At 45.4% G+C, this 24,017-nt stretch overlaps 1 protein-coding gene across 4 annotated transcripts in view; it reads left to right on the top strand.

Annotated features, from left to right (window-relative positions):
* Nucleotides 1-22,794, top strand: part of KCNAB1 (potassium voltage-gated channel subfamily A regulatory beta subunit 1) — a 370,921-nt gene extending 348,127 nt beyond the window's left edge. For 3 of the 4 annotated variants that reach the window (XM_007521072.3, XM_007521074.3, XM_007521075.3), the window contains exons 9-14: nt 651-736; nt 1,400-1,520; nt 2,713-2,807; nt 11,369-11,489; nt 17,301-17,389; nt 20,950-22,794. In XM_007521072.3, the coding sequence (XP_007521134.1) occupies nt 651-736; nt 1,400-1,520; nt 2,713-2,807; nt 11,369-11,489; nt 17,301-17,389; nt 20,950-21,039 (602 nt within the window). In that variant the 3' untranslated portion in view covers nt 21,040-22,794. Of the gene's footprint in view, nt 1-650; nt 737-1,399; nt 1,521-2,712; nt 2,808-6,966; nt 7,146-11,368; nt 11,490-17,300; nt 17,390-20,949 lie in introns of those variants that run through there. The other variant, XR_009551559.1, reaches the window with a different exon arrangement.
* Nucleotides 22,795-24,017: the final 1,223 nt, after the last annotated feature.

Below are 24,017 nucleotides of genomic sequence, written 5' to 3'. Positions count from 1 at the left end.
AGTTCAGACAAAAGTACTGTCGACCTCCAAACCATCAGTACTAGACCATTGCACTGGCAGTCATGTCCAAGTTGTTATACTTTTTTTTTAATTCCTTCAGGGTATATCACTGGGGCTCAGTGACAGCACCACACAATCCACCACTCCTGGGGCTGAGTGGTGACACACCTGGTTGAGCAAACATGTTACAATGCTCAAGGACCCAGGTTCAAGCCCCCGGCCCCCACCTGCAGGGGGAAAGCTATGCAAGGGCTGCAGGTGTCTCTCTGTCTCCCCTTTCCTCTTGACTTCTGGCTGTCTTTATTTATTTATTTATTTGTCCAATAAATAAATAAATATAATAAAAATTAAAAATAAAGAAATAAATCCACCACTCCTGATGGCCATTTTCTGCCTTTTTAATTCTTAATATTTTTTTTAGATTTCTTACTAATTTTATTTTTGATAGAACAAAGAGAAATTGAGAGGGGATGAGGAGATAGACAGAAGAGAGAGAGAGAGAGAGACCTGCTTCACTGCTGGTGAGGCATCCATCCCCCTGCAAGTGGGAGGGGATGGGTCTTGTGCTTGGTAATATGTGCGCTCAATCAGACACGCCACACAACTTTAAAAATAGAGAAACTCAGGAAATTCTGCCTTTCCTTCCACAGAAATTGTTCGTGCCATGACGCATGTGATCAACCAGGGCATGGCCATGTACTGGGGAACCTCTCGGTGGAGCGCCATGGAGATCATGGTAATCTCATGATGTTTCTAAGTGACCACCGAGCGCCTGCATTATTTTTGCAGATGCCACGTGTAATCTGCAAAATCCATGGCAAGCTTTCCTGCTCATCCTGGTGGCACAAAAGCTCTATGATTAATTCCATCATGATAGAGATGGACATGGAAACTGGATCCCATCCATTTTGGAGTACAAGAAAAGGCTCCCTCCTGTCTTTAATAGGAATCATGTTACAGCATGTTCTTTGGTGGCAAGAGGGTTAACTGAATCTCCTGACCAATATAAGAACAGATATGTCCTGGTGTTCACTGAAGAGGCTATTTAACAATCACACTGTTAATAGTTGCTAGCTACAGATATTTTGTATATGTTAGTCTGTTTTATTTCTCTGGGAACCTATGAATGGTCCAGTTATACTTTCTTTATAAGAGTTGATAATTCACATTTTGACTGATTTGCCCTGGACTTTACTCAGTCCAAGTCCTCCCAAAGAATAATAGTGATTTCCTACTCTTAGTGAAATTGCTGGTCATAACTTTGTTCATTGCTTAGCATCTGACATGTCTCCTAGTTTGTATTGACTACACTAAAATGAAATTTCCTCACGTGTGCCCGTCACAGGGAAGCCTTCTTCCTCAACAGTACTAATTCAGTTGCAATCTTCTTTCTCCCCAGGAAGCCTATTCTGTGGCAAGACAGTTCAACATGATCCCCCCAGTGTGTGAGCAAGCTGAGTACCATCTTTTTCAGAGAGAGAAAGTGGAGGTTCAGCTACCAGAGCTCTACCATAAAATAGGTAATCTTGCAAATCGAAGCTCCTGATTACTTTTTAACAATAGGAGAATCCGTGATCCAGAAGAGTCACTGAGAAGTGCCCAGTTAGCATGGGATTGTGGGCCCTCCAGAGAGGAGGAGAATCACACATGTGGTCTCCAGGAGGAAGACAGGCTGAGCTGTAACTTGTAGCTGAACTGACAAACTGTGCTCAGTAGGAGTTTCAAAATTGCATACAGAATGAAGGCAAGCAAGAGCAATGAATAAACTCATTGTTCAGAGGGAGTGTGCTGCAGCCAAAGCATGCATTTTGGAGTGGGCTGGGACTGCCTTTCCCAACAGCTATGGTCACCAAATAGCTATGACTGTGCTATATAGTCTGTATCGTCTTTCCTGTGCCTAGAACTGAGTTAAGAGATAGGAAGTTGAAGAACAAGCCAGGTGTAGGGAGACCTAATGATTTCAAAGACACAGAGGAAATATACACACAGCATATAAACAAAAATTGTGGATACCAGGAAAGCATCAGTCACATTTCTGGACGTATTCACCTCAGCAGTGTCCAATGGCTGGGGAGAGGTAGCTCAGTGATACCGCACAGGACTGTATTGAATTTGAGGTCCTGCATTAAATCCCCTGCACTAGGTATGCCAGTGGTGCTCTGGTTCTTCCTCATAAGTAGGTAAATAAGTAAATCTTTAAAGAATTTTTTTAAACGTAATTTCCAGTGATACGATTCTGCCTAAGGGAGATCCACATGACAGGGGAAGGTGCATCCAGGAAAAAGGAAAAATAACCCAACAGCCACAGCAGCAGTTATTACTGCTGTCTGTCCCTTCTAGTGTGTTCCTGCTGTTCCAGGCACCATTCAAGCACTGAGGACAAGCAAAGTGATGGACTTCTGCACAAGGAAAAGCCTTTATCCCTGAATGCAAAAAGAGACATGAAATTTGGACATCCTGATGTTAGAGCTAAACCATGCTTTCAGGCTTGTTTACGTGGCCAGCTCACTATAGCTGACAGGGCATGTTTCTCTAGGTTATAAAAGGGAATCATGGTTTATAATGCCTCGACCTTAATGGGAAGGTATGAGCTGTCAGTGTCTGGGTTATCTAGGCAGCTTTGTCCTGTAAGGAGCCCAGTCCTGCTGAAACGCCTCCTCTTTAGATCCCGGTGTGCACAAGCAATTGTCCAAGTGTTTTGTTTTTCTGTAGGAGTTGGAGCGATGACATGGTCTCCACTTGCTTGTGGAATCATCTCAGGAAAATATGGAAGCGGGGTGCCTGAGAGTTCCAGAGCTTCACTGAAGGTATTTTCCTTCTCCTTTAGGGATGGGAGCCAGGGAGGGAGATGGAACAGCCTGGGTCATCTGACTCAACCAAAAGGTGGTCTTGACCTTGGCCTGGCTGGGGTCCTCTGAGCCCTGGGTGAAGTCTGCTCCTGCCCACAAGGCACGGTCTGCCTTTCCTATTCTACCCCACAGATAACCCCTCTCCTCTGGGCACTGGGGGTACCCAATGACCCGGAAAGATTTGGCTCCATCTTCCCTCAGCTATTCATGTTATGTGAAAGAAACATTTTATACCCCCTTTGAAACTAATGAAATGTAAAATCTGTTTTCTAAATGAGAAGACCTTATTTTGCTTTTCTTGGCCAAAATCACGATTTTAAGCCACAGCAATGTAATCCCAATGGCACAAATTGATCATAGCTGTTTTTGTTTGTTTTCTTTTAAGTCTGGTTGACTTTTTTTTCCCCCCACTGCTATAGTCAGGAGCTGGGCTAGGGAGGAGCATTTAGGAAGCACATAGAGCCAAGTCTCAAAGGACTCCACGCAGATGTTTGCAAAGACAGCACTGGCCGCTAAGTCCTACAGCTTCCATTCTTTGAAGCGTGAAGGGGTTCAGGACCTTTGGCATAAAGTTGCCTCTATACAGAACTTGCGGAGTATTAATCAAACACCTCTTCTTATAAATAACATGTCTGTTAGTTAAAGAGAAAGAGAGAGGAAGAGAGAATGTGTATAATAGCATTTCAATCACAAATTGCATATTATGTCAAAGGAGAGAGAAAAATAGGCATTTTGAAATTTAAGTCAAACCCAAGGGCATAAGTCTGACCTGGCCTCTTATCTCACTCGGCACAAAGGGTGAGTGTGAGATGGCCTTGTAAGTTGATTTTTTTTTTCTGGACCAAGTCTAAATAAGTCAACAAATAATAATAATAAAAAGCTAAAAGCATCTTAGGGAAGAAGGGAGAGGATGAGGAAGAGGCAGAGGAGGAGGAAGGCAAGATCAGAGTGAAGGAGAGAATGGAGAAAGGAAGAACTGAAAATGGTACCTGGGCCCCAGAGGATAGTCCTCCTGGAAGGATGCTTGCCTCATCATGCACCCAGCCCAGGTTGGACCCTCCCCCCCAATAGCACATGGGGGGGGGGGTGTCAGTGTTCTGGTGATGTTCTGTTTCCAGCCTCTCTGTCTCTTACTGAAGCTAAAAGAATGAAACAAAGTGTGCCCAGGAATGGTGAAAGTGCACGTGCACAAGGCATTAATGGCCAAATAAATAAATGCTTAAGAGTGCAAAAGGAATAGGGTGGGGGAGGGATGGGGGAAGAGGAAGAAGATGAAGATGAGGAAGATGAAGGAGAAGAAGAAAAATGGTGATTTTACTACTGATCACCTATTATGTGCTAAGCTCTGGACTAAGTATTCTTGTCATCTCCTTTCCTCCTCACAATGAGAAGTGGGTAGAGATGGTTCTGGTCAGTTGTAGCTAAGCCTGTTGCCTTACATCCTTCCGAGGCTTTGTGGAAAGCTCAGAGCACTTCCAGGTCCTGTGCTCTGACTATCCCTAGAAGAGGGCAGACCTTTCCAGACAGAGAACTGAGCACAAAGAGGCCAGCTAGCAACCCAGGACCACGATCTCTTAATAGAGAAATCTGACAAAAAGAGTTAGGTTTCCCTCCAAACTAGGTTTGTAGAGGCAGGAACAACCACACTAGGTTTAGAGGTTTTGAGTGGCTGGGCTCAAGTAGTGGGAAGAACTTTCCCAGATGTGCTAGCAAGGTGGCTAAGTTCAGAATCAACTCCGCAAATACTTCTGTTGTTGACTGTTGTAAAGTCTACTCAGCATCTCTGAAAAGATCCTTAACAGTAAGCAAAAGGGCTCTCGACTTACGAAAGGGGCTGATCACAGAGCTGCAGACTTGGGCCATCTGAGTAGCAGACTGGGTTTTTCTGATCTGACGCAGGCGCACTTGGGAAAGATCTTAGAGAAGAATAAAGGGAAGAGAGGAAGGAAGGGGGAAGGGAGGAAAGGAGGGATGGGAAGGAGGAAGGAGGAATAACAAGAAAGAAAGGAAGGAAAGAGAGAATAGAAAAAAGGAAAATATCCAGGCACCTTTGAGAAGGATGGTAAACATTTTTTTTTTAAGATAAAAAAGGTCTGGCAAAATAGCTCACTTGAGCTTTGCCATTTGCATCACCCTTGTACCCAAATCTGGCCTCCACTGCACTGAAGGAAGATTAATGTTCTCCCTCCCCTCCCATTCTCTTCTCTTCACACATACATGTGACCCAAAATCCAGCCTAGTTCTAACTACGCTGCAGAAAAATCCCATGCTGTGGTGTCTTTCCCTCATTCCCTCTGTCTATGTCTCTCTCTGTTTGAAAAAGTCAGCAGAAACAGTGTAGGGTCCAGTGACAAAGAAAAAAACAAAAAAGAAAACATAAAAGAAAAAAAAAACCTGCAGAAAATATTTGAAGAAATCATCTTGGGAGCTAAGTAAACTGAGCACAATTTTCTGTTCTTGTCTCGCCCCATGTCCTTTTTCACTTTTCACCTAAGTGCCTCAGACTTTCACTTGTCTCCCCAAAATACGCTTCTTTTAATCATCTTGTGGAAGCCCTCTTCATCCGCAAGAGCAGAGTTTAATGGTTTCCACCTCTGAGGAGTCTGTCCTAACTTTGTGAAGCTGAGTTATGTGAACATCTTCTATTGTTCTATAAACACTTCTTACAGTCTTAGGATTGATTCCCAGTTGGAGATACCCAGGGTGACTCTCCACAGTCCTGCACTCTCACGCCTTGATCTCTTTGCTTGCTGCACACACACAAGTCAGTTTGTTCTACTACAAATGGCTCTTTCTGGTGCCTGAAACAGGAAAACTGGTGGTTGCGGATATCCATTCTTAAAAGTCTGCAACCCAGAAAGAAAGTCCTCTACCATCATCAGTCCAGAGAAAATGGGCCAAACACCTGCCCACTGGACCCCTGATGGTGGCCTACTGGACACGGGATTGTGAACAGCTCATATCACACAGTGCGGTGTTTTCCATAAGGAAGATTACAAACTTGGCTTCTGAGAAAAATCACCGAGGGGCACCCCCTCTAAAACCATTTTTCTCAGGTTACTAGGAAATGCTATGTGGATGACTCTAGAACAGAAACTGAACTAATTCACTTGGCTCATCACCAAGTCACGCATAGAACAGATAGTCAATAAGTGGATGAGGGAGTGCCGGGAGCCCTAACAGAAGATCACCAAAGTTCAATCAAGAAATCAAGCGTGTAGCTTTTAAATAGAGACTTTAAGTAGAAATGGAACATGCAAAATAAATAAATATAAAAAATGTCTTATATAGAAAAAAATCATGAAAGTATGTGCCCATCTGTCAAAGGAAACATACAAAGTAGGTCAAGGAAGGGCTGGGGCCACCTTCCCGAGTTGCTGTCACTGAGAAGCTAAGGATGGTGCCCGCAAGGGTTCTTTTCAGAAGGGCATTGTCTGGTTCTTGCATTGTAACCTATTGATTTTGGTCTCAATAGGCAAGACTTTGCTGCTTTCTGGAGTCAGAGACTTTGATGCTGAAACAGAAAGAATCTTGAAAGCTAAATTATCCTAGACAACATCAAGAGATAGAACACGACTCATTCTGTCCATGACTTTATAGCTGTGGCTAGGAGTCCCCAGTCCAAGATTAACAGTCTTTCCATCCAAGTATCAGCACTGGTCACAGAGGGGGCACAGAGATAACACTCATTGCATTGAGTGGTGGCCAAGAAACAGACTTTTAAAAAATAGAGAACTTCATAGCTTATGTGGAAAAGCAACATCCTACTGATCTGTGGAGAAAAGCTACGTTGTGCCTCCTGACACACTCCTGAGTGTCTCGTGGGTACTGTGCTGAGATTTCAAGTGGTAACTCAGAGGGGTGTGAGTGAGACAGACACACACAGGGGTGAGTTATGAAAGACTGAGGGACCCACAGCACTGTAAAATGGCATATCCCCCACCCCAGCAAAATGTAATTTGATGGGGCGGGGTCCAATCTGGTTGTTCCTCAGTTGTTCAGAAATCTTCCACACACCTCCATACTGGCTTCTCTGCCAGTCACTGGCTCAGGACAGGAGACGCTGAGATCAACAAGAAGCCACCCCTACCCCGCTGCCTTCCCCCTGCTTCCTTAGAAAGACAGACAGGGATTAAAGGACTGCTTTCCTGGGGCCTCAGAGGAGTGCTGGTGTAGAAGAGGAACTTAAACCTTTCGGTTCCTGGGTCACTGCCCCTAGCCCACAAGCTGACTTGTCACTGCACACAGACACACCAGCACATGGCAACTTTCACATTCCCCCAAATGGAACAAAAGGTGAGTGTTCCACATTGGCTGTTATCATATCAGTGAGATAATAATGTGAATATTATATGTCCCTTGCAAATATTGAACTGTATTTAAAAGATCAGATAGCCCAGTGTGAAAAGTTCTTTTCTCTTTTTTTAATTTTATTTATTTATTCCCTTTTTGTTCCCCTTGTTGTTTTATTGTTGTAGTTATTATTGTTGTTGTCGTTGTTGGATAGGACAGAGAGAAATGGAGAGAGGAACGGAAGACAGAGAGGGGGAGAGAAAGACAGACACCTGCAGACCTGCTTCACCACTTGTGAAGCGACTCCCCTGTAGGTGGGGAGCTGGGGGCTTGAACCAAAAAAGTTATTTTCTGTATTTATTTTTACTTTCTTATTTTGTAGCACCAGAGCCTCACTCGTGCATGGTTCCACTACTCCCAGGCTCACTTTTTTATTTCAGAGATAGACAGTGAGAGGGTGAGATGCCACAGCACTTCTCCACCATCCCAGGAACCTCCCCAAGGTGCTGTGGTGCTTCCCTCTGGCACTGGGGCTTACTCTGATAGTTGTGTGCCCTGTATCTCCTGACCCCTGTCTTTTTTTTTCATGCCAGATCAGCATTGACAAAACCTACCACATTTTCTTTTATCCCCATAACTTATTTCCACTCCCACCTTCTTCCTGTCCAGTAGCCTTCATTCCATTGTGCATTTAGTGTACGTGCAGGCAGACATACACACAGACACAGACACACCCCCCACACACACACACACACACACACCACTGTAACTAAGTACTTACAAAGCAAAACCCAGAAGCCTATTGAGATCCCATGAGTGGACTGGCTGATGATCACGGAGCTTTCTGTGGCCTTGGGAGGGAGAGATCTTTGGAGGCAATACTGTCATGAGTACATGCAGTGGAGCAAGTCCACATTGCCACACAGTCAGGTGGCCTTTATTATTCTCACTGAAACAAGACTAACAGGATCTCACAAATGTTCTTGACCTTTGGGTACTGCTGCTTAGTTTCAGCTTTGTACAAAAGAGACAGTTGTTTCCTGTTTCGTAGTAAGAGCAGAAGCTTCTCTGGAAAGTAGGGCAGCGAGAACCTCTACCAGGTTTCTAGTGAAGAAATCAGTCTCATTTCATAATCTGCAGGCCAGACTCTTCTCATAGGTTTTAAATAATAGTTATCATTATTAATGTCACTACCTATTCATTCAGTCTTTAGACAAAAGGTTATAAACATCTGGGAAAGTTTTTATTCACTTATTTTTTTTATGTTTGGACAGAGACCAATTGAGAGGGGAGGGGAGATATAGGTTGTCTAAAAAGTCATCATATATATGTATATATATATATAAATATATATATATATGTATAATATTTTCTTTATTTATTAATGAGAAAGATAGGAGGAGAAAGAACCAGGCATCACTGGTACATAACCTACTGGGGACTGAACTCAGGACCTCATGAGTAAGAGTACAATACTTTAACATGATATATATATATATATATATATGTATATATATATATATATCCTCCAGGGTTATTTCTGGGGCTCAGTGCCAGCACTACAAATTCACTGCTCCTGGAGACCACCTTTTCCCTTTTGTTGTTCTTGTTGTTTACCGTTGTTGTTGTTATTGTTGTTGTTATTGATGTTGTTGCTGGATAGGACAGAGAGAAATCAAGAGGAAGAGAAGACAGAGAAGGAGAGAGAAAGACACCTGCAGACCTGCTTCACCGCCTGTGAAGCGACTCCCCTGCAGGTGGGGAGCCGGGGGCTCGAACCAGGATCCTAACGCCAGTCCTTGCGCTTTGTGCCACCTGCGCTTAACCCACTGCGCTACTGCCCGGCCCCCAACATGATATATTTTTTCCATAGAAAAATGTCATGACTTTCTGAAAACCCAATAGAGAGAGGGAGCAACACCTGCAGTACTGCTTGAACCAGGTCCTTGTGCACTTAACACATGTGCTCGACCTGGTGTACCACCACACAAGCCCCTAGACACAAATTTTATTTTTTTGTATTTTTTTTACTTATTTATTTATTTTTAATTTCTTTTTTATTTTTTATTTATAAAAATGAAACATTGACAAAACCATAGGATTAGAGGGGTACAACTCCACATAGTTCCCACCACCTGACCTCCATATACCAACCCCTCCCCTGATAGCTTTCCGACTCTTTAACTCTCTGGGAGTATGGACCCAAGATCATTGTGGGATGCAGAAGGTTGAAGGTGTGGCTTCTATAATTGGTTCCCCACTGAATATGGGCGTTGACAGGTTGATCCATACTCCCATCCTGTCTCTCTCTTTCCCTAGTGGGGAAGGGCTCTAGGGAAGCGGAGCTCCAAGGCACATTGGTGGGGTTGTCTGTCCAGGGAAGTCTGGTTGCATCCTGCCAGCATCTGAGTTTTTGAGCATGGGCCGTGGAGAAGAGAGAGGGGGTCCGGAGCGAAGAGGAAACACAAATCTTTATTTGCGCTGGCACCTCAGAGTTGGGTGCTAGAAAAGCAGGTTGGGCCACGTGGAGGTAGTGAAAATGGCCGCCTCACGCAGTAACCTTTCCTGCGTCTGAACACCGGAGTGAAGCGCTGGCAAGAGAACGAGGTGCGGAAAACGAAGGGTTTTTATAGGAGTAGCTTTCGCGAGAATGGGAAGGGGGAGGAGTAACCATAGCACTCCAGGATAGGATAATAACTCTCGTGAGAATGGGAGGGGGGAGAAGTGACCAAAGCACTCCGGATATCGCGGGATATAGACAATGCCCTGAGGGCACAACATGGCTGAACAGGCACTCCGAGAATGTCCCAACTCTCGCGGGAACTAGCAGTAGCCTGAGGGGACAACATGGCAGATGTGACTGCATCGGCATAATTTCCCAGCACATCTGGAACCTTGAAAAGAGAGTTAACATACAAAGCCAAACAAAGTGTTGGACAATTATAGACCTAAAGGCTGGAATAGTGCAGATGAAGCATTGCGGGGGGTGGGGGGTTCCTCCATTTTGTAGATAGCTAGTAGGCATATTTTATATTTCAAAGGGCCTGTAGCTATACTAGTGTTTTTGTTTATCTGTTTGTTTGTTTGCCTGAGCCTGAAATCTGATATGCAGGTGAATCCTAGTTACTGTCTGGGGAGATGATTAGACACAAATTTTAATGGGAGCTAGGCAGTGGAGCACCTGGTAGAATGTGCACACCTGGGTTCAAATTTCCAGTCACTACCTGCAAAGGGGAAGCTTCCTGTGTGGTGGAGCAGTGCTGCACATCCCTCCCCTTCTTCTGCCTGTTGCTATCTCCCCCTCATTCCCTTTCACCCCCTTTTAAAAAGGGGGAGAAGGGGTCGCCAGAAGCAGTGAGATCATGCTGACACGGACCCCAGGGATAACCCTAGTAGCAATAAAAATAATGTTCTTGGTACCTATTAGTTACACTGACTCTGCTTTACTTGAGCTAAGAATACATGCAATAAAAGCACATTATAAAAACATGAGATGGAGTGAATTCAAGATGAAAATTGTCCTGACAAGAATGTAAGATAATGGCTTTCTTTTTAATTTTTTTTTTAGCGTAGAGTTTGGCACCCTATTCTCTTGACAAGAAGGAAACACAATTGACCTTGTGCATTGTAAACACTTTTTTTTGGGGGGGGAGTAAATTCTAAAATTGGGTTATCACAACAATAAGCATCATTTCTTCCACTGAAGAAACAAACTATAAATGATTCTATGTCAAGATTTTAGCAAGTTCTGAAGCTATGCAGTGAGTGGTGCACCAGGTAAAGCATACATATTATCATGCTCAAAGATCCGGGTTCAAGCCTCCCGTCTCCATCTGCAAGGAGAAACCTTCACAAGTGGTGAAGCAATGTTGCAGGTGTCTTTCTTTCTCTCTCCTTCTCTATCTCACTCTTAACTCTGGATTTCTGTCTGTATACAATAATATATTATTAAAAAGATTTGCTTTAAGTTTTGCACATGACAGATTTGAGTGGCTGTTGTGAAGTCAAAATCCATTAGCACTGAAGCAATGACTGAGGAATGTTTCTGAGCATGAGGTCATGATGGTCACCGCGGTCTTGCCACAATCAGGCTTCCTTATCATCATAAAACAGAAAGGTCGGAGGCAAAGGCTCAGGAATGCCTTCCATGAGGTTCTTAGAGTTTGCTGGTGTTGGCACCAGTCCCTTGCTTGACTTCACCATGTAAATGTTCTTTTCATCCCTAGTGTTACCAGTGGTTGAAGGAGCGAATTGTAAGTGAAGAAGGAAGAAAACAGCAAAACAAGCTCAAAGACCTTTCCCCCATTGCAGAGCGGCTGGGATGCACCCTGCCTCAGCTGGCCGTGGGTAAGAGAATGTGAAGTGAGGTAGGGGCCGGGTGGTGGCGCACTTGGTTGAGCACACGTTATGGTGGGGAAAGACCTAGGTTCAAACCCCTGGCCCCCACCTGCAGGGGGGAGCTTTATGGGTGGTGGAGCAGTGCTGCTGGTATCTGTTTTTCTCCCTCTCTCTTCCTTTCCCTCTTAATTTCTATCTATATCCAGTAAACAAATAAAATATATATTTTTTTAATGATGAGGTGGAAGAGCTTGATCAGACAGGACAAGGTAGATTTTTTTTTTTTTTTTTCCTGTACTAGAGCACTGCTCATTTCTGGCTGATGGTGGTGTGGGAGATTGAACTAGGGACTTTGGAGCCTTGGGCATGAGAGTCTCTTGGTATAACCATTATGCTATCTACCCCCGCCAGGAAAAGAGAATGTTCTACCATTAATCCACATCCCCTGAGAAAGAGCCAAAGGGATGGAGTAGAATGGGACCCAGTGGAAAAGGATAGAACAGAATGGAATAGAGAATGCGGACTAGATGTGCTGGTACGCCCTCAAAAGCATTGACTTCCTAGTCCATGCCATCGAATACAAGCTTCCCAGAGTTCCCTGGGATGTCCTGCATGCTAATCATTTTTCTCACTTCCTTCCCCTCTCCTTTATAACACACTCTTAATAAGAACACATCTTTGGGGGGGCCAGGCAATGGCACACCCGGTGAAGCACACACATCACCATGTGTGAGAACCGGAGTTTGAACCCCTACTCCCCACCGGCAGGGAGGGAAGCTTCATGAGCGGTGAAGCAGATCTGCAGGTGTCTCTCTTTCTCTCTCCCTCTCTATTTCCCCTTCCCCTGATTTCTGTCTGTCCCATCAAGTTAAAAAAAGAAAAAAAGAAAGGAAAAAAAAAAAGGAAGAAAGAAAGATGGCCACTGGAAATGGTGGACTTGTAATGCAGACACTGAGTCCCAGAAATAACCCTGGTAGCATAAAAAAAAAAAAAAAAGAGAGAGAGAATGAGGAGGAGAAGGAGGAGAAGGAAGAGAAGGAGGAGAAAGAGGAGGAGGAAGAGGAGGAGGAGGTGAAGGAGAAGGAGAAGGAGAAAGAGATGGAGAAGAAGAAAGAGGAGGAGGAGGAGGAGGAGGAAGAGGAAGAAGAAACACATCTGGGGAAACCACACATCTTCACAGGGTCTGGGTGCATGATCCTTGATGTGTATGATGCCAGCTATCTCTGGCTCTGTTCTCCAGAGCTCATTTCCAGCTATTAGTAGTCACACATGGCTGCCAAAGCTAAGGGTTTGGGGGGGGGTGGGGTGCATGACAAGTAGTGGCCACCTCTAACAAGAGAAAACCTCATGTACCTGCCTGCACTGGCTAGTAGACATAGGATGTAAAACACAGGTTTATTTATTTTTTTCTTTTTAATCAGAGCACTTGCTGTGCGCTAGCTGAGTGAGTGGTGCAGAGGATTGAACTTGGGGCCTCAGGCATGAAAGTCTTTTGCATAACCTAATGCTGCCTCCCCAGCCCCTATTGTTTCATTTTTCCCATGGCCCTATTTAAAAAAGTAAACAGGAAGATGAAGTTAAGGTTAACTCTAGCTTTCTACCTATCCCAGTATAGCCCAAATATCAGCATGTCAATGTATAAGAAACATGAAGTTTCTGAGCTATTTATAGTCTTTTTGTCACTGTGGGCCTTCACAGTTCAGAATCAGACTAAACACAGCTCAGTTGTTTGACAGCCACCTGTGACTGCTAGTAGCTGGAAATGGGCAGACACATGTATGGACAGATTCAGGTCTTCTACTGGGGCACTGACTGGACCGCACGGTGAGCTCTCTGTGCCTTGGCTCCTGAATGAGCAACGCAACTCTGAGATGTGCATTCTCACTGGTCTCTCCCTCGAGCGTGAGAAGGGTGTTCGCTGCTGTTACCTCCACTTTCCAAAGGAAGAAAAGATGCATCCTACTGTACCCATATTTTGGAGCTGGCAAAATGTCATACCTCACTATTATATTTTGCCGTGTGTTTTATTAAACACCATGTGTTTGGTGCAGGTATGAACCCTGCCCCCGCTGCACTGGAGGAAGGTTTCTATCTATCTGTCTCCATCTCACTCTTTCTATCTGAAAAAGTTAGCAAGGAGCAGTGAAGCCCCAGAGATGACAAACAAAAGAACACTATGGTACCTATTGAGTATTTTAGACAGAAAATTGTTAGCAGGCTAAATGGCTTACTGATGCTCAGTCTTTACTGTGCTCATTAAAGCTATACAGCCCCCAGTTAATCACATTAAGTAAATACTTTGATTTTTTTTTTTCCCTTTGGTTTGTGAAAGAATTAGAGCAACAGTGAGATAGGTCAGTAAATGGTGCCCCATTTCCACCTTTTTTCTGTTAACTGCAACTACCACTTACCTGCCTTCACACTCAGATCAGAGGTGCCAGCACCTAGTCAAATAAACTATTAAATCTTTTTTTTTTCCTCCACGGTTATCACTGGGGGCCAGTTCAGGCACTACAAATAGCACTGCTCCTGGAGGCCATTTTTTCCCTCCCTAATATTTCATTGGATAGAACAGAGAGGAATTGAGGGGAGGGGGGTTATTCAGAGGGAGAGAGAAAGACACTTGCAGACCTACTTTCCCACTTGTGAAGCATCCCCATTGCAGGTGAAGAGTGGGGGCTCGAACCTGGGTCTGTGCACATAGTACTATGTGTACTTAACCAGGTGTGCCACTGCCCAGCACCCACTACTAAAGTCACTTCTTTCTCATAATTTTTTCCTCTCAGGTTACTGTATCTGACTAATCCTAGTGTTTACTATTTCTTAACCCTGGGTTTTTTTTTTTCTAGAATCTGCAATTATCTTCCTCTTTTTCTCATAATTCCCCATTGCGGTATGTTTATCTCTGGTTTCTTCATTTGAGTAAAGGAAGATTGTGCATACAAAGCAGAGAGCAGATGCTTATTTAAGTGGTGGGACGTTATGGATGGTGGTGTGTTTGAGACATAAACGACTCCCTCCCCACCACCACCAAAAAGCTTTGTTCACACCTTGGTGTGCTGAGGATCCGCAGCACAAAGAGAAACACTGTTGACACAGTTCCTTAGAGTTCAGGAGGTGCAGGTGGGTGTTGGTGAGTGTTTAACAGAGGAAGCTCCTCCCAGTACTCTGCCTCCCCGTGGATGGTTCAAACACACTTTCTCTTTCCTCCTTCTCTAACCCCAGATGGCTTTGTTGCCTGTCATTTTAGTTTCTTTCTTTATAAACAAGGTATTTTTGTTTTTAAAAACCACAGAAATCTCAAACCAAGAGGGAGATAATATGCAAGTGAATTTCCTTTGACCTGCAAGAAGGGTGAAGTGTGCAGCAGCTGGAGTATGGGGTGTAGGGAGTCCCCAGGTGGGCTGCCTCCCTCCTCACACACCTGCTAGGATGCCCCACATGCTGGTGGTGACACTTGGTTAGAAGCTGACTGGCTCAAGTCACTTGCATAATGTCTCCCTGGCACCAGCAGCCCAACAGCCCTGCAGCCCCAGATAATAATGCACCAGCAATCACTTCCCAACTTTGCACTCACAGAACTTCCACAGGGGCCAAAACCAGTTCTCAGTACAAAATAGATAACGCAACCAAAAACGCCCCAAACAAAACAAAAAACACCTGAGTCAACTTAGCTCAGTGCCTTTATAAAGCATCATGCTCACATGTGAAACAGCTGGAGCAGGGACACTGTCTGTAAGTATCACTTGGCAGCAGTGGCTCCAGCTAGTAGGACAGAAAAGGCGGCTGGGGACAGCTGCCAGTCACCCACACCCACATTCATTCGGCAGACCTGGACTAAGCACCTACTATGTGCACATTCTGGGCCTGTGTCTTGAGCGTCCCAACTGCATCTTATAGCCTGGTGGGCAAAGAAGTCATCACTTTCATACAGCGGGTAATAAAATAACAGAAGGCACAGGGGGGTCTGGTGTAACCTGGAGGGGGTGGGCGGGGAGGTCAAGAAAAGCCCCTGGGAGACTCAAATGAAGAAGAAAGCAGGGAAAGAAGAAAGGGAAGAGGCAGGGTGTTGGGCTGTAGCACAGCAGGTTAAGCGCACATGCGCAAAGCGCAAGGACCGGCGTAAGGATCCTGGTTTGAGCCCCCTGCTCCCCACCTGCAGGGGAGTCGCTTCACAGGCGGTGAAGCAGGTGTCTATCTTTCTCTCCCCCTCTCTGTCTTCCCCTCCTCATTCCATTTCTCTCTGTCCTATTCAACAACAACGACAACAATAACTAGCAAAAAAAAAAAAAAAAAAAAGGGAAGAGCCAGAGGGACACCCCTGGTCAAGGGGACAGCCTGAAACAAGGGCTGAAGGAGAGGCAGCGTGGCGTGATGTCAGGGGGTGGAGAGGATTTTCCGGGCAAGGTGGGTGGCCGAGCGGCAGGCTGGACGGCAGGTGTGCTGGCTAAGGACAGTGACTGCAGGTACACACTGAACTTGCCAGGCAAACGGGCCGAGGCTATGTTTCTAGAAAAAGCACTGCTAGGGGGCAGTTCTAAGGGGATGGGGACAAGTGACAGTGCACACAAGGGACAGGACGTTAGTTGTGCAGGAGGTGGCCCGTACAAAGGCAGTGGGGCAGCAAAAGCAGAGCAGTGACCCCCAACAGGCTGTACCCACACCCACAGGATGGACACCCTAACAGTAACAGAACGCGACAGACTTGATAGCCAGGTGCCCAACAATGGATGAACCCCACAAACTAGTCATGGTCCCATTTAGATGACATGTCCAGAAATACATCTCTCTCCCTTTTTAAAGGAGTCTTTTAAAAAATATTTTTATTATTTATTTATTTATTTATTTATTTTTGGATAGACAGAGAAACTGAGAGGGAAAGGGGATATAAGGAAGAAGAGAGGGGGCCAGGTGGTAGTGCACCTGATTAAGCACACATATTACCAAGCAAAAGGATCTGGGTTCAAGCCCCTGCTCACCACCTGCAGGGGGTCCGCTTCAAGAGCGCTGAAGCAGGTCTATGGGTGTCTCTCTTTCTCTCCTTCTATCTCCATGTTCTCTCTCAATTTCTCTCTGTCCTATCTGAGAGAAAGGGAAGAAGGGGAGGGGAAGAGACAGAGACACCCGAAACACTGCTTCACTGTGAAGCTTCCCCACTGCAAGTGGGGACCCAGGGCTTGAAACGGGGTCCTTGTGCACTGTAATGTGTGCACCCAGCCAGCTGCACCACTGCCTGGCAACAGAAACAGTACATCTCTAGGGACACAAAGTAGATGAGTCGTTTCCTGGGGTTCAGGAAGCAATGAAAAGAACAGATTCCCATGGAGGATCTTAATTATTGACATAAAACTTTTTAAATATATTTACTATATATTACATATATATTTATTACTGGAGAGAGACAGAAATTGAGAGGGGAAGGGGTGATAGAGGAGAGACAGAGAGACACCTGCAGCCCTGTTTTAACACTCATGAGGCTTTTTGCATGCTAGTGGGAACCAGGGGCTTGAACCCAGGTCCTTGTGCACTGAAATGTGTGTGCTTGACCAGGTGCACCACCGCCTGGCCCCTAAGACACTTACTTTTTATGTTTTGTTTTTTTTTTACTGAGAATCAAATCCAGGGCCTCATCTACATGAGGCCTGTAGTCTACCACAGAGCCACCCTCTGACCCCCATGAAAGAGTGTGAGAGGGACCAGCCACAGAGCTCCATTTATTTTGTCTCTGTTGCTCTCTTGATACGTTTGGGTGTGATTGTGGGTGGTTTCAGTATTTCTCAGGGCCTGGGCCCACAGACATGCTGCTTTCTCTCTCCCCAGCCTGGTGCCTGAGGAATGAAGGGGTGAGCTCCGTGCTCCTGGGATCCTCTACTCCTGAACAGCTCATTGAAAACCTCGGTGCCATCCAGGCAAGTGCCCACCCTTCCCCACACACCCAGAGAGCACCTAGCAGGAAAGGGACCCCGTCTCTCCTGCCCTGTCCTTCCTGCCATAGCTTCTGCTACAACAGAACACAGGCTCCCTGTTCTTAGTGGGGGTGAGCTGCACTGGGATGTGGGCGAGGGGCATCCCTGCTTGTCCACCAGGAATATGGGGGCACCCTCCTCTGAGTTTCTCTAGACATTCCTCTAGGGGTGTCTTGTCCTGAGCACAACATGTTACAAGACATAAGGTCACAACCCAGGGCAGGCTCTGGGTCCAGTCAGGAAAATTTGCTTAAAGACCTGGGAAGATGAAGCCACATGGCCAGTGTGTGCAGGACCTCTGCTCCCCACAAAACCGTCTGCCTCCTCGTACCCATCACAGCTCCCCCAAGGAAGACACCTGTTGAATGTTTGCTGCTTTTTAAGAGAAATGGGCTCAAAATCCAGCTTCTAGAACCAAGGCCTCCAAACAGCAAATGCCAGACACCTGTTCTCACTCCCTCTCCTACCCAAGGTGCTGAGGGAGCTGGATTTCCTGCCTCACAGGCACAGCTGTTCCTGGGAGTTCTCAGTGGGGTAGTGGCTGTTGTGGATCCCTACCCCTCTTGACACACACACACACCCCAAGGGCACATCCTGCCCTGATTGCTGAGTGTACCCCCAAGGACCCATGCACCAGAATGAGAGGCTAGAGGAAGAAGCCACACTGCAGGCAGCCCCCCATCTCTGCCTGGGCCCACTTTAGCCCACAAAGTGGAGAAAAGTGTCTCACCCTCAACACTCCCCCCTGAACCTCATCTCCAACCAGCAGGGGGCCCTCAGGTCCCCAGAAGTGAGCAGGATGTTTAGCCTATAGAAGGTAAAAATATCTTGAAACAGTTGCCAGCATCAAAATATGAGACAATTTTATGTCCAGTTTTGAAGTATATAGCTTCTCTAAAAAAATTTAGGTCTTGGAAGGCTAAATATATACATTTTCCATGCTTTATTCATGTGCTTGTATGTCTTCTAATTTTGGTGTGATGACTTTGGAAGCTTCTCATGCTAACCTAACCCACTGTATATTTGTTTATTCCCTTTTTTTGCCCTTGTTTTTTGTTTTTTTATTGTTGTAGTTATTTTTGTTATTGATGTCGTCGTTGTTGGATAGGACAGAGAGAAATTGTGAGAGGAGGGGAAGACAGAGAGGGAGAGAAAGACACCTGCAGACCTGCTTCACTGCTTGTGAAGCAACTCCCCTGCAGGTGGGGAGCTGGGGGCTCGAACCAGAATCCTTAGGCCGGTCCTCGCGCTTTGCACCATGTGTGCTTATTAACCTGCTGCGCTACCGCCTGACTCCCTAACCCACTATATTTTAGGACCCAACCGATTCTCCATGTTCTGTCTGGTTTGGGGGCTCACCCTGCAGTTTCATTTTTGAAGATTACTCTAGTTTTAAATCCTCCATGGCTCCAGAGCTGGTAGGTGAGAAGCCAACTCCACTTTTAGCCTCAGAGCAGAACATGAACCAGAGTGAGCTTCCCAGGCTTCTAGCCGAGGCAAGGTCACCCTGGCCAGTGGGACTGCAGCAGAGGAAGGGTGAGGCCAAAACCTCAGAACTATGTCATCATGGCTGCACTTCACACGTCCCACACAGGGTCAGTCTATTCCTGCCAGAGCCTCTGCCTGCATCCAGCCTCTGGGTGCGTGAGCCCCTGGCCTGCTTCTCACAGGAAGTGCTTGTCCCGGGTGATCTCACCCTTTCCCAGTAGAGCAGCCAGGCCAAGAAGCTCATTGAACTCCCACCCAACTAAGCCAATCAGCCCACCCACTGCCCCCAGGGCATTCCTACGAGGACATCTCATTCTGAACTCATCCTCCAAGCCTTATCTGTGGTTTCTAACACAGTCATCTCCACCAATAGCCTGGAAACCATTCTCAGAATGCCTCAAGACCTTTTCTGCTGCACCACCACCCTCCTGGTTAGGGCTCTTGACAACTCTGGCAGGAGCTGAGGCCTATTTCTAACACCTGAGTCCACTTTCAGCGTCCCTCCAACGGCCTCCCCACCACCACCACCACAAGATGAGAAGCCCTAAGGGTTCTCTAACTCCCACAGAATGAAACCCCAGCTTTATTCAGTGGCATCCGAGACCTCCCTGGCTATCTACCCACTTCCCTTTCTCCACTTCTTGCCACCCGTACACCTCCACTGCCCACTCAACACGGTACCATTCCACTGCCTGGACTGTCCCCCAGGGATACTTGTTAGCCCCTGGCCACCCTTTACTAGGGTTCTGACCACAGGTCATAATCCCCTAAGTCTCTGGCCCCATGCTGTCCACTGACATCACCTCCGTGACATGTGGTCACTGGGCCTATGCATTGCAGCTAGTCCAAATGGGCACATGCTAAGTGTACATGTTATAGACTAGAAAGGCTTAATAATAATAAAAAAAAAAAATTAAAGAGGAGGAAGGGCCGGAAGGTGGTGCACTGGCCAAGCCCACAATTCTGTGTAAAAGGATCCAGGTTCAAGCAGGCCCCAGCCCCCACCTGCAGGGGGGAAGCTTCATGAATGGTGATGGTCTGCAGGTGTGTCTCTTTTTTTGCCCTCCCTATCCAACTTCCCCACCCTCCTCAATCCCTCTGTCCTATCAAATATAAGTGAAAACAGAAAAAGAAGGGGGGCTGGGTGGTGGCACACCTGGTTGAGCGCACATTACAATGCACAAGGACCTGGGTTCAAGCCCCCAGCCCACACCTGTAGGGGAAAAGCTTTGCAAGTGGTGAAGGAGTGTTGCAGGTGTCTCTCTCTCTTCCTCTATCACCCCCTTCCCTCTCAATTTCTGACCATCTCTATCCAATACATATTAAAAAAAAGAGAAAGAAAATAAAACAGGAAGCAAAGGACGGACGGATGGATGGATGGATGAATGAATAGATGGATGGACAAATGGAAAGGGCAGGTTGGTGATGCCACACCTGCTTGAGCACACACATTATAGTGCATAGGACCTGGATTCAAGCCTGATCCCTACCTACAAGGAGGAAACTTCACAAGAAGCAGTGAAGCAGGGCTGTGGTCGGTCTCTCTCTCTTTCTCTCTCTTCCTCCCTCCCTCCCTCCCCCTTCCCTCTCCATTTCAGTAATTATCCAAATGAAGTACATATTTAAAAATTCTTAAAGATATTTTTACAAAAAGTAAAGTATCCCCAATCATTTTCTCTGTTGACTAGATATTGGTCTTTGGGTATAATTGGAGTAAAACAGGCGCTGATGCATTTATTTTCACTTTGCTTATAAATGGAGCCATTAGAAAATCTAGTTGCCGAGGTGGCTCACGTCCCTAGACAGAACTGCGCCTAGGTGGTCTTTATTTCCACGAGCTTCCTTTCACACTTCGCTTATTCAGCTAGCCCGTAACTGGACACCCACTGTGGACTTGTAGACTAGTGGAGAGCTAGATCCACTAGATTCTGAATGCATCCACGTGTACAGGACTGTGCTTCCTAGTGAGACAGAGTGATCCGCTGACCACATCCCTGCGCACCTTGCATTCTCAGGTTCTCCCCAAGATGACGGCCCACGTGGTGAGCGAGATTGATAATATCCTGCGCAACAAGCCCTACAGCAAAAAGGACTACAGATCCTAAGGCGGTGCATGAATCCTGCTGGAGCTGCATGGTTAACACAGCGGTCTGTACCGGCACAGAACGGTGTCGCTAGCCAGCCAGTCCTTTTGAGTCACTTAGCAGCCAACTGCTCAAGCTCTAGCATCCCCGGATTCTGAGGCGTCTGCTGTTGCTACCACTGTGCACCTGACGGACAAGCACATCTGGAAACTCACAGCCAGGACAATCCATTCTATCTCCTTACCTTGGACAGGAGCCGGCTGTTCTTGCATCACTGTACACCTCATGCTTGCACGACGAAGGGTACGTGGGGGTGAAGATGCAGTACCGTCAGGCATTTTAAAACTTAAAAGAGGGCTGTATAGATCTATTTTTTTTTCCAAATGAATAAATTCCACAGGTGACACTGTAGGTCATACCAGAGAGCACGGTATCTTCACTGAGAAGTCTTTGCTTAGAGAACAAGTGCAAACACATTTTTTTTCTACTTTCTCATTCATGTTAGCAAGAGTTGTCCCACTTGTTATTTAACAAAACTGTAGTTCCTAGATGTTTGCTTTCATTGCCTTTTGAATAGTCACTGTAGCTTATCGCAGGCCCTGTAGAACTTACCCAGGCTATCTGTTAGGATTCTAGCACTGCTGCGTCGGCTCACATGAAGAGGGCACGTGAGGATGAGCGCCCCAGTCTGAACTGGAGAGACTGGCTAAATGATGAGCGGGAGGGTCACACTGCTGTGGAAATGTGCTCTATCTTCGAGAAAAGGTTCTTTTTTTTTTTTTTTTTTTTTTTACTACATTCAAACCTGCTCTGTACTTTCAACTGCTTGTAGGCACAACTTCTTAAGTTTAAATATTTGAGCTTTAAAACTAAATATACATGCACTCAGTTTTGTAAGTAAGGCCTGTACCACACCCAGAAAGGCAAATGTCTGTTGTTTAATTAGCTCTAGGGTTTTCCAGTACCGCGCCTGATATTTCTGAGGAATCATCAACATGAAAGGGAAGGAATCATAAGCTTGGTGAAAACTGCTGTAACTATTCAGCATAGGCTGGGTGAATTAACTTGCCCGAGGAAAAACAAATGCTACAGAATCACCAGACTCTATAACCCTATTCTGTGCACTAAACTGTATGCATGAGAGCTCACTGCATGGATACCCTGGGCCTGTCCTTTACACACTCAGAAGCGAAGGTCTAGCTAGCCCTGCCACAGCCGGGTATCAAGCCCACAAATCTACCACTAACTCCACTTGAAAAAACTGTGACGCTATTCTTCCTGTAAGAAGGCACACACATTTTTTTTCCCCCTTTTTGGTAGGGTGGAGATAATATGTAGGAGGAAGGAGACAGGTGGCCCTCCATCTCTGCTCTAACAAGATTCTAATTTACAGAATTCTTATTTTCTGGTCAGTAGGTCCACATTCAGAAATCACTTTGTGACTTACAAGAAATACACTACCCGCTTAAAATTTTCAGACATTACTTCTAGATGTGTTATTTCATGGTTACTTACATTCTTACAAAGTCTTCAAGTGTTAGTGTGAAATATCAGTTTTCTTTTCGATTACTATTACCTGTATCCTAATAGTGAAGTTTGGGCTTTTGCCCAAGAGTATTACTAGTAATGGAAATGGAACATTTTTGGGTTTGTTCATTATGTACTCAATCAATCCAGTGAACTATGTGTGTATAAATGAGCTGAGGTTGTGTAAATGGAACTCTCATGTAAGTTCTTTGCTTAGTGTAATAAAAGCTTTCGGTGCATTTAACCTGAGGTTTTTATCTAGTCTTTCATTTTGAGTGTGGGGTGTATATCTTTCTCCATAAAACAGGCAGTAAGAAGCATCTACAGAAAAACTGTGAGCAGGAAAGCTGCACTGAGTGATGCCCAACAGAAATAGTAATCAAAACATTAGGCTGCAATCCAAACATTTTTTTTCCCTTCTTAATGGAGAAAATAATCAGATTCTAAAGGTATTTTCCATTAGGTTTTAGAATTAACTCCCTATGAAGGTTAAAGCTCCTCAAACTCCAAGAACCTGCAAATTTAAAACCAAATACTAATGTTATTGCTTAGCTGTGGGAACAGCTAGTTTTTATATACAAGTCATCTGCCAAGGAAAATATACTAGATAAGAAATACCTTTCAGTTACATCCTTAAGAAAAATTTCCATGTACTCTGCTCTTTTCTGGCAAGAATTCCCTGGCAGAGAACATACTGTTCTCAAGGGGTAACCTGGGAAAAGTTATCTACACATTGAAACCTCGGCCAAGGAAAATGCAAAGCACAAAAGCTGCACTCCCCATTCTGAGAACTGTCACTTCCTCTTCCTCTAGTGCACCAGGGGGGTCATCAAACAGATGTCAGAGCTTCAGGGACCATAGCCATCTCTGAGAGCACCCCTTCCTTGACACAGGAAGTAATCAAGCCTAGAGGGACAAAGGGCCTGACTGAGCCCACGGATGGCAGAACCAAGTCTAGACCCATGTATTCTGTGGTCTATTTCAGTGATCTCTTATGAATAAGGGGTCAGGGTCTGGGTTTTTTAGTTATTTTTTTTATCTTTATTAAGCCTTGTACCTTTATAAAGTGTCTGTGTGAATGTTTAACCTTTAAAAGAAAAACTTGGATAAGAGTGCAAATTCAGGGCTGTTTATTAATAAGTATTTTAAAAAGTATTAGAGGCCGGGTGGTGGCGCACAAGGACCTGGGTTTGAGCCTCCAGTCCCCAACTGCAGGGGGGAAACTTTGAGTGGTGAAGCAGTGCTATAGGTCTCTCTCCCTCTCTATCTACCCCTTCCCTCTCAATTTCTGTCTCTAATAAATAGTGTTTTTTTTTTTTTTTAAGAAGAGGTGCAGTTCAGAAGAGAGATGCAATGAAAAGTTAGTTTCTTTCTAACCACCTTTGTGAAAATCTAAACCAACCACTCAAAAAACCCTCTGAAAGCACAAATCCTCGTAAGCCTCAATTCCCTCCCACAGGGGAATCTAAGAA

Source organism: Erinaceus europaeus, chromosome 9 (genome assembly GCF_950295315.1).
Source record: "Erinaceus europaeus chromosome 9, mEriEur2.1, whole genome shotgun sequence".
Lineage (NCBI taxonomy): Eukaryota > Metazoa > Chordata > Mammalia > Eulipotyphla > Erinaceidae > Erinaceus > Erinaceus europaeus.
Note: the sequence above shows the minus strand (reverse complement) of the source record. Positions and strands in the feature narration are given on the sequence as shown.